The sequence below is a fragment of the Seriola lalandi genome, unplaced genomic scaffold (assembly GCF_002814215.2).
Source record: "Seriola lalandi dorsalis isolate HSWRI2012SDOR001 ecotype SW California unplaced genomic scaffold, Sedor1 jcf7180002054678, whole genome shotgun sequence".
Lineage (NCBI taxonomy): Eukaryota > Metazoa > Chordata > Actinopteri > Carangiformes > Carangidae > Seriola > Seriola lalandi.
Window position 1 is genome coordinate 2,553,754 of NW_019525231.1, and position 10,105 is coordinate 2,563,858.

General features: G+C 42.3%; 1 protein-coding gene across 1 annotated transcript; it reads right to left on the reverse strand.

Annotated features, from left to right (window-relative positions):
* Positions 1–2,376: 2,376 nt before the first annotated feature.
* Positions 2,377–5,650, reverse strand: LOC111666610 (keratin, type I cytoskeletal 19-like). The gene is made up of 8 exons (XM_023421987.2): positions 5,123–5,650; positions 4,627–4,709; positions 4,364–4,520; positions 4,086–4,247; positions 3,803–3,928; positions 2,929–3,149; positions 2,801–2,814; positions 2,377–2,694 (listed from the first exon to the last, which is right to left on the reverse strand). Exons 1-8 carry the CDS (start codon positions 5,564–5,566, stop codon positions 2,645–2,647), a joined length of 1,257 nt encoding a protein of 418 aa, XP_023277755.1. The 5' UTR covers positions 5,567–5,650; the 3' UTR covers positions 2,377–2,644.
* Positions 5,651–10,105: the final 4,455 nt, after the last annotated feature.

Consider the following 10,105-nt stretch of genomic DNA (forward strand, 5'->3'; position numbering starts at 1 on the left):
AGTGTAGTTGTGGCGTTTTTTTTTGTCCACGTTTAGCTGCAGTTTCATATGTCTTCTGATCATTATCTCCAGAGAACTGGCTGCAATGGGTTTTCAGTTTCTGATTGATCTGTGCAGAACTGAGTCTTAGTATAAGTCCAGGGGCTGTCTCTACTGTGGCTCTCACTCCAGCCTGGACAGTAATGAAACCAACAGTTCTACATTTTGGGAAAATGCTCTCATTACTTTTAGGCCTACGCGACGGTGACAGCCAAAGCCCAAGGCGTATTGTTCTGGGGTTGTCTGTCCATATGTACGTCCCATTTTCGTGAACGTAATATCAATATCTCTGTTGTTGCGAATAAGATGTGATGATAGAGACCAATGACATTTGTAGGCTAAATATGAAGGTAGAGCCAGGAGACCGTAGCTTTACTGCTAGGCTAGCTCTATCCGCAGGTAAAAAAAAAACCAGCCTATTAGTATCCTCTGAACTTGACAAGTTACAGTTCTAATTCATATGCTTTATCTGTACAAAAAACAAAGTGCAGTTTGGTTTTACACGGGGTCATGAGTATTTCTTGCCCACAAATTTATATACTTTAAACAACAACAAACAATATATTAACAAGATACCATGTGAGTTTTAGAAATACTGGATGGCATAACTTGTTCTTACCTATGGCTCGGGCCATTGCTAACCGTTTCCTCCTGCTGTTTTTATGCTAAGCTAAGCTAATTGGCTGCTGGCTCCAACATATTTAGCATCCGAGATGAGAGGATCTCATCATCTAACTCTCTACAAGTAAGCAAATGAATGTTTCTCAAAATGTCAAACTATTTCTTTAACACTTACAGTCTATCTCTCTATTGTTTATTATCAAACCCTAAATCCAAATTAAACAACAGGGTCTTTGCAAATGCTACAATGCATTAATTTTAACCTGTTCATGAGCAACATTAGATTCTCAGGTCTATATTTTCAAATGCATTTAATATAACCTGTAATCACATACTGCCATTATGTATTATGAACATTGCTATGCATATTTTAGAGACTTTTAGCGTTTTTACTGTATCTTCTACAGAAAAACATTGAAACCACCTACAGTAAAGTTATTTTTTTAAAAAGGGAGAGAGAGACACCGTGGTACATTTTAGACATGATAAAAGACTTTCAAGACAAAGTAATGTATGACAAACAAATATATCTAAAAAGTCAGAAAGTGATGCCTTTGAAGAACTCATCAGGTTTGGCTTTAGCTCGCTTATAATTGGATGTTGGATGCAGTTGGAATTGCAGTGATGTCTTTGCACAGTTTGCCCTTGACAGGCCCACTGGGTTTAACACTGATGTGGGTAAAATGGTCTGATGTTGGTGCAACATCTTTTTATGACCTCTGCTGTGGATTTTCATATCAATTTACAAGCATTACTGGAGGGGCTTTGTCATCAGCTATCATTATAACAGAGTGGAAGAGACGCTGATGTGCAACAAAATGGGTCCAAATATGGGTGAGTGAAGCTCCTCCGAGGGGGCTGGATTCTCTCTCTCGTCTCCAAAACCAACATTACACCATCATTTGAGAATTATGAAGCCTTCACAGGATTTCGCTGTAATTTTAGAGGCTGTAACTGCTGACCTGTACAGAGGCTCAAAGGCTATACTTTCACTCCCTCTCTGCTTCTCTCTCTAACACACACAAACACACACCACATGGACATAACAATTCCCTGCTCTTCTTTCACACAAAACATACATTTGGTCACCGACAGCTGAGAAACCCCACCCTTCACAATACTTTATCATAACTGCTCTGTGGTCACTCACTATCAGCGTTCATAAAAAGTGCAGTACCAATAGCACCTGTTTCCACAATGACTCTCTTTGTTCAGTTAGTCATTATTTGCATTCCCACTCGGTGTTTCAGTCCTGAGCCACATGTGTACTTGTTACTAGGTGACAGACTCTATGCAACACTGTGTTGAAAAGCCTCCAGGGCAAAGATTAGTCAACCATTTGGGTGTGTCTTGTTTAAAAAACCCCTTTGGGCAAACTCTAGGGTCACTCTCTTTATTTGGTCACGTAACTTGCACTTTTCTGAATGTTTTCTTGTGCTGTTTGAGTTTTGAGAGCGCCGAGCTCAACACAGCCCTCTGAGCGCTCTCCTCTCCGACTCCTAATGCTTTCCACACTGGAGCTGTTAACCATTGTTCACCCTTTCCTGACAACAGCCCCTGTTACGTAACCTAAATTTCCGCAACCCCATATCCCACCTCCCAGAATGTCATGCAGTTGCCATGACAACAGCATAAACAGAGTGATGTTATGGAAAAAGATGTGTAGACTTGTTTTTTTTGTTGTTGTTTTTTTAAATTAATAAAAGACCAGCAAAGTTATGATCACCAGCAGTTTTATTTTTCAGACAGGACACACATACACACACACACACAAACACGGTGTGTCCGACATTTCCTCTTCTGAGTTACTTGTTGTTTCATACATAAACTTTAACACGGGCTTCACTTTTAACATATCTCAGGTTTTTTTTCAGTACAGTTTCACTCATCTCGTGTAACAGCTTTTATTAGTCAGTGTCTGTGTGTGTGTGTGTGTTTGTGTGTCTGTGTGTCCGAAAACAGCATGTCCTGCCAGTTGGACCTTCTAGCTGGAAGTGCGCACATGGGTGGTTGTGACTGTGGTCTTTGAGCCCCCTGTTAAAAAGAAGGGAAAAAAATTCATGATGGCAGTGCTATGAGATTTTATTACAGTGGCTACACTGTGCTTATGTAATGTCTTATTTAAACAAACGTCATTTACCTGTACTGATGGGTCTAAAATGAGGGAGAGGGGAGAAAAGAAAAGCGGTAAGAGGAGTGGTCATGTGCATTATCTTCTAAATAATTTGTATTAAGCAGAAGTCTCAGCTCCTGTATCACTGTGTCTACCTGGACTCCTCTGTTTCCAGCAGGCTTCTGTAGGTTGCGATCTCCTGCTCCAGCCTGGTCTTGATGTCGAGCAGCATCTTGTAGTCCTGGCCCTGCTGTTCGATGCTGGCGCGCACGTTGGCTAGTTCTGCTTCAAGCATGTTGATTGTGTTCTGGAAGCCGGCGAGCATGGCGCTGTACCGGTTCTCTGTCTCGGCTAACGTGTTCTCCAGAGCCCCTTTCTGTTCGAGAGAGGAAAAAGTCGCTGAATCCATGCACACGAATTGCAACACATATGTTCTTGCTCATATTTGCAAGACGGGTTTATTGTAATTAATCTTTTGTGACAGTTCAGACAGTTTAAAGCTATAATGTGTAACCACCTGCCACACCCTGGATTATATACATCAGGCAGACACAAAGGGATGTCTACGTTCCTTTATAGAGGAATGATAAGTAGAGGCGTATGTATATGTCTTTTAGCTGCTCCTCCACTGTAGGACAGGAGCAGTGTGCTGCTCTCGCAGGGAGTGTTGAGTGATTAACTCCAGCTCGCCACAGATAATCCATGGGAGTAAGACTTTTGGGCTATCCAGTTCAGCATTCCTGCAGTTTTCTTCAAGCTTTGAGCAGATGTCTGTGAAATGTTTTCCTCAGCGGGAGCACCTCCCTCCCCTTCTCCACAGCTCCCATCATTCTTATCTCTCTCTCTAACTCCCTTCTTTCTTTCAACAAAGCCTCCTTCTTTTACCCTCCCTTCTGCTCTTTACCCTCTATCAGTGTGTGTTTCTCCATTTCCCCCTGACAAGACAGGGATCTGGGAATTTTGCTCATATAAGGCAAGATCAGTGAGATGCGAACAGATGGTTTGGGTTTAAGGGTTTTTTTTCCTCACCATGCTGAGCTGAGACTGCAGCTCAATCTCCAGGCCCTGCAGTGTGCGCCGCAGGTCATTGATCTCTGTCTTGGACGTCTGGATTGTCTCTGTGCTGATAGCCACCTCCTTGGTCAGGGTTGCCGACTGTTGAGAAATAAAGTCAGTTAGAAGTCCTTGTAATTGCTTGTCTCACTTTCACAGAAGATTATGTTTAATTACAGGTTAGACTGCTGAGGGAGTGAACCCAGCCATTTACAAAGTGTGGGATACAGAGCCTCTGTTTATAGCGAAGTCTTCTCACCTTCTCATTAAACCAGGACTCCTGGTCGCGACGGTGTTTGTCAGTGATGGTTTCGTACTGGGCACGGATCTCCTCCAGGACTTTGTTGAGGTCCTGCTGGGGTGCGGCATCAACCTCCACGTTGACTGTGCCGGTAAGCTGAGAGCGCAGTGCTGCCAACTCCTAAACAACCAAGGGGAGAAAGAAGTCAGCATCAAGATCTACTGGCAGGGTTTCAGAATTCTGCAGGTGTCAAAGCGAGGAGTAATCATTATAGATGGAGGAAGTGCATCACTCACCTCTGCGTGATTCTTCTTGAGGTAGGCCAGCTCATCCTGCAGGCCTTCGATCTGCATCTCCAGGTCGGCCTTTGTGAGGGTGGTCTGGTCAAGCAGGCGGCGCAGGTTGGCGATGTCAGCCTCGACTGACTGGCGCATCATCAGCTCATGCTCGAATCTTTGGAGAGTAGAGAGCAATGATTAGCGACAACTATAACTTCTTCTCCCTCTTGTTTGATACAAGATGAAGACAGGTCGACAGAAGTATGAGGGTTCATGCTTACTTGGTCTTGAAGTCATCAGCAGCCAGTTTGGAGTTGTCAATCTGGAGGAGGATGTTGGCATTGCCGATGGTGGCGGCAGTGATCTTAGGGAAGCAATGACAATAGGATTTGGTTAAAAAGGCAAAAGTTTCTATTGAATAGTTAATTGCACATTGGTGCGGGAGCGTAAACTGGTTTTAATTTTGACTAGTTAACTTCACATGCCTCTAAGTCCCACAGCTAAATCCGGTTTGGTCATATATATATATATAATATTTCCCAAAGAAATCTTGTTGAGAAATCATTCGTCAGTCTTTATGTCCCTCAAGAAAAAACAAGGATTCAGTAGCACAACAGATCATAAAGTCTCTAGGGAAGGTGTCATGTCATGGTTATGGCATGGCAATTTATAGTTATGTTTGTACCTTTTTAAAATCCTCCCTTGATAATCATTAACAGAACTACAAACATTTGACGCGTCTGGTGTTGAAGCTGCTGAGGTTGGCACACACAATACCTTGTCCTTCAGGTCATTGATGACTGCCCAGTAGTTGCTGTAGTCCCTCTCTGCTGCAGGTCCCTTCTTCTCGTAGTACTCTCTGATCTGCAACTCCAGCTTGGTGTTGGCCGCCTCCAGAGATCGGACCTTCTCCAGGTAGGATGCCAGACGGTCGTTCAGGTTCTGCATGGTGGCCTTCTCGTTCAGGTGCACGGAGCTCTGGTCCAGGGCACTGGACAGATCAAAGCCGCCACCGCCGCCCATCGCCATGCCCATCCCCATCCCCAGGCCACCTCCATACCCGGAGGAGACGGTGCGCACAGAGGAGGAGGAGATGCGAGGGGCTCCCCTGAAGCTGAGACCGGATACGCTGTGCGCCTTGTGGATAGGGGCACTTGATGTGTAGCTGCGGCTCTGTCTGGTGATCATGGGACCACTGGTGATGCTCTGGCTGTAAAACATGATGGTAGACTGCCTGGTCAAGAGAGAACTCGAGGAGAGAGGACTGTTGTACAGCTGTACACTGTAGCAGGACTGTGGAGTTTGATAAAGGGAGGCAGGCTCTTGATATAGTGCTGGACCTGGGGCGGGTCTGACTGGGAGGAGGGAGGTGGAGGGAGTTTTCTTTTGCACTTCAGCCACAGGCTTGGCAGAACCTCCATTTGTTTTCCTTTAAGGACCAGGATTCGGTTTCTTTCCACTCCTGTGAGGAAACTGTGATGGAATGTGTGTGTGTGTGTGTGTGTGTGTGTGTGTGTGTGTGTGTGTGTGTGTGTGTGTGCATGTGAGAGAGAGAGAGAGAGAGACTCTGGGGACCTCTCTGTGGGAGTGTGTATGTACTGTATGTATGTGTGTGATGATTTCTGTGTGCTTTCATTAACACCTGCAGGTCTCGTCTCGATCACGCCAGTCATTTTGTGTCCTAATACAAACAGATGAAGTGTAGCATTACCGTTTGTCCCGCCATAAGTCAACATTCGCATCAAGCACTTAGCAAATAATATCTTTTCATCGGTGTAAGAAATTACCCACGATGATAAAACCAAGTTACAGTCAAGTTAATCGAAATGAAACATTTCACTGGTTTCATGAATCACTTGCAAAATAATTACTTGTACCATCATAAATTCATATTAGCGTTGTGTAAGTGTAATTGTAAGTAATTACATATTTTAGGCCGTTTTCAGAGGCAAGAGAATAGATAGCAATAGTAGCCAATTTAAATTACAACCTTTTGTATTTGTACATGGACATTTAATCTGACATCTGAGTTGGTTATTAATAAAGTGATTGACAGCAGCATGAAAACTTTTCTAGCCTTGAACCACAAACAGCTTTGTTAACTGTATTTTCAGTCAAACTCATTGAAGGGGGTGTTCGTCAGCACCCCATTGTTCACCATATCACACACAACATCCCCCCTCAGTCCTGTATCCTGTGTGTGTGTGTGTGTGTGTGTGTGTGTGTGTGTGTGTGTGTGTGTGTGTGTGTGTGTGTGTGCACACTTCGTTTTGTTGGTTTTGGCCTGTGTTACAAGCTGTGCGAGGGAGGCTTATGCGGGGGTGGTTGGGTGCGCACACATGTGTGTGTGTGCATGCACAAGTGTGCATACTCCTTATCTCAGAGTTGGGCTATGGCCAATTTCGGTGCTCTTGTAGTTTAACATCTGATGTCAGCTGGGGGAGGGGGAGAGGGAGGCACAGTGGGGTCACCTCTCAGTCAGAGGGAGAACTGAATCATGCCTCTTGTGTACTGTGTGTAAGAGCAGGGTTTGGTCGCTATGTACTTAACTGTATTACATAATCAACCTAAAAAAAAGGGATGATAACAGACACTTATTAGACACAAATTAGAGGATCATTTCTAGATTACATCAATACAGTGAAAACCAATAGAAAATTTGTCTTTATAACATTTTATGCAAACCAGAAACACATTTTCCTAACCTTCATTCAGCTTTACTTTTAGTTATTCTATGACAATAAGAAATGACTCTGAATACAATGCTGAGTTCAGTTTATCTCTCAGACTGGCACAAGTAACTTTTAGGTTTACATTTTAATGGGAAAGTTGGACATTCTGGGAGATATGCTTATTTAGTTCTTTTTGAGAGTTTATAAGAGGATCAACACAGTCCATCTATAGTCTCCTGGATATGGTAACGACCCTGTGTTTATGGTATGACAACCAATTTCAATTCTTTTCAACTTTTCTGAGATATAATGTTATCCATTATTTTTGCATGGCGGACAGATAGAAATAATACAGTACTTCAAAACTGACTCAGAATTAAAATGGTTTTTACATTTATGAGAGTGGCATTAATCTTCTTATCTAACTCTCGGAAAGCAAGGAAACACACATATTTCCCAAAATGTTGAGCTATTTATGTAAAGTGACCTACATGGCAAAAGTATGCAGACTTAATTCCTTTCCCTTTTATTCCAGAGTCTTTGTATGTCTAAACATAGTTTGCTTCAACAAATTCAAAAAAGGAAATAACCTTTATAACAGGGAATAAATACAGAAATGTTGTGTGGTTTGAGAGTTGAAAGACATTAAAGATATTTAGAGTTAAAGACCAAAACGTTCAATGTGTGGGTCCCAGGTTGCTCTTCAAGTGAAGTTTATTTGTGTAGCCCTTAATCACTGTTATGCATAGTCTCGTTGGGCCTGTCAGAACCCACATGATGAAAACACTAAGACCCTCGCTGAGAACAAGAAGAACTCCCACTCGGAGCTAAGAGGGGAAAAACACACAAAACCTTGGGATGTGCTGAGAGTGGGCAAAGACGCCAGAGACTGAACTTTTATCTAAATGTTTACATCCAGGTGAGTTTGCTGTTGTTGTCCGCAATGAAATATGTACTCTGATCCTGGATCCACAGCATGCCATGTACATGAAATCATCACATCTTGGCACAGGTGCCGAGAAACGGGTAGGGGCGTCCAAATACCTTGCTGTTTGGGTTGTCTGCTGAAACGTAGCTTAGTGTGAGGAGACAAATGACTGCTTCACATCACGTCAAGGCAAAGGGGATGACTTCATGGCCACTTGGGCTGGAGACCATAGATGGGTGTTTTCACTAAAACCAACCTTATGACTCATGCACATGGTTCACTAAAAAACTCCTCTACAATTTTAGACGAAGCTCTACCACTTTTTTCTTTTTCATCTATTTTATGTGAAGTATCAATGCAAGCTATTTTCGGCTATATTGTAATTACTTTGGTGAATGAGTAACGACTATGTTTACAGCTTCTTATGAGAATTTAAGATCCAGATTAACTTACTTTCTGGTGTCTGGATAAACAGGATTGAGAACAAAACAAACTCAAAACAAACATTGCCTCCGAGACTTCCACAAACTTAAATTAAACCCACGTGATCTGATATCTAAGTCTTTAATTCTGCAGTTAAATCCTGTAATTCTTCAAAAGCTTTCCAGCCAACTTTATCTCAAATCTTAAGGTGTCCCCACTTGTCCTGGTTGGGGGGTTTTTATGCATTATGAGTAATAGACTGCATGATTCAGTAGAAACGCTACTCCACCTCGTCTCCTCTTCAATTCTGACTGCTTATTGAGTAAAAATAAAGATAAGGTCCCTTGATGAAAGGACTTCCACCTTTAGTAAAGGAGGATTCTTTTTTCAGGCTAAGAGATTGAGCAATCTGTGTAGATAATTGATTCGCAGGAAGTGCTCGACACCTTTTGCACCGATATTTTTCCTTCGCAGTGCAGCTTCTTAATTCTTGTGCGATGATCTGTTGTTATGCTAATTACAGTGTGCTGTGCTGCAGTAAACAATGTGTATCAAATATAATAATAATAATAATAAATAATAATAATAATATAGGAAAAACATTAATTAAATATTTCGAGGTCATAAATCTGTCTCAAACCACCTGTGATTAATGATTGATTCACACTGTAAAGTATCCACACAATGAACTCTGACAGGGAAATTACCTTCGCCAATAACACTTCAATACTTCATCCGTTCTGTTTTCTTCTTTCAGCTGTAAAGAATGGAGGGATGGTTTCTATTCAGTGCAAAAACAAAGACTCAAGGCTCATGGAGCCATGACAGGAAGTCCATTGTCCCTTTTCTTCACTCAGACATATCACCTTAAAGTTACCATAGACTCAAAACAGCATCAAAATAATCCACTGTTTGTGTGCGACATAGCAACTACGAGGATGTGTCACTGCTCCTGCTTGAATATCGTCTATTGTTTTCAGTTCTGGACAGTCTGGATTCCTGCACCTGAGCACAAATAAATACAGTGTCTTTGCCATCATTTCATAGTGCGGTGGGAATGAGAGTTGGCCAGCGTTCACATGTCTGTCACACACTGGTAACTTCCTTTAAGAACAGTTGGCACATCATGATTGTCATATTTCCATGGGACGTCAGTGCACTTTCAATCTTTGTTATAGCACTGTGAAGTTTGTCACTGCTGCAGGCTCATGTGGAGCTCATACTCCCACCAACGCTATGCGGCTGTCATTTCCACATATTAGAGGGTCACCCTGAAGGTTACAGTTTAATCCTGGCCTCATTACCATTTTTACATCAAGAGTGCAGATGTAGTACAATATAAGAAATACCTGAACAAAGTTTTATTCATCCTTGGTGATTATTGAAACACAGTGTGGACAAACAGCATCGTTAGAAAAAGAAACAGGCTCACCTCCTGCACTGAATTTGAGTTGGGTGCTCCGCCTCAAAAAAGAACTGCAATGTGTTTGTCTCCCCCCCCCATTAGCAAAGCTAATGACATTCCCATCAGTCTCAGCTTTACTTTGTGCTTAGTGCTAATCATCAAATGCTAGCATGCTGACATTCTCAATTAAGATGGTGAACATGGAAAACATTACCTAAACATCAGCATGTTAGCACTGGCATTGTGAGCATGGTAGCAAGCTGACATTAGCATTTAGTTTTCAGTGCAACTGTGCCTAGAATATAATAATACAATCAAAAAAGTAAATGAAT

Coding starts and splice junctions, on each gene's coding strand:
- LOC111666610 (XM_023421987.2), bottom strand. CDS start 5,566: ATGTTTTACAGCCAGAGCATCACCAGTGGTCCCATGATCACCAGACAG. Junction 4,521..4,626: donor GCTGATGACTTCAAGACCAA/GTAAGCATGAAC, acceptor TACTCTCCAAAG/ATTCGAGCATGAGCTGATGA. Junction 3,150..3,802: donor TGCAGTCTCAGCTCAGCATG/GTGAGGAAAAAA, acceptor TCTCTCGAACAG/AAAGGGGCTCTGGAGAACAC.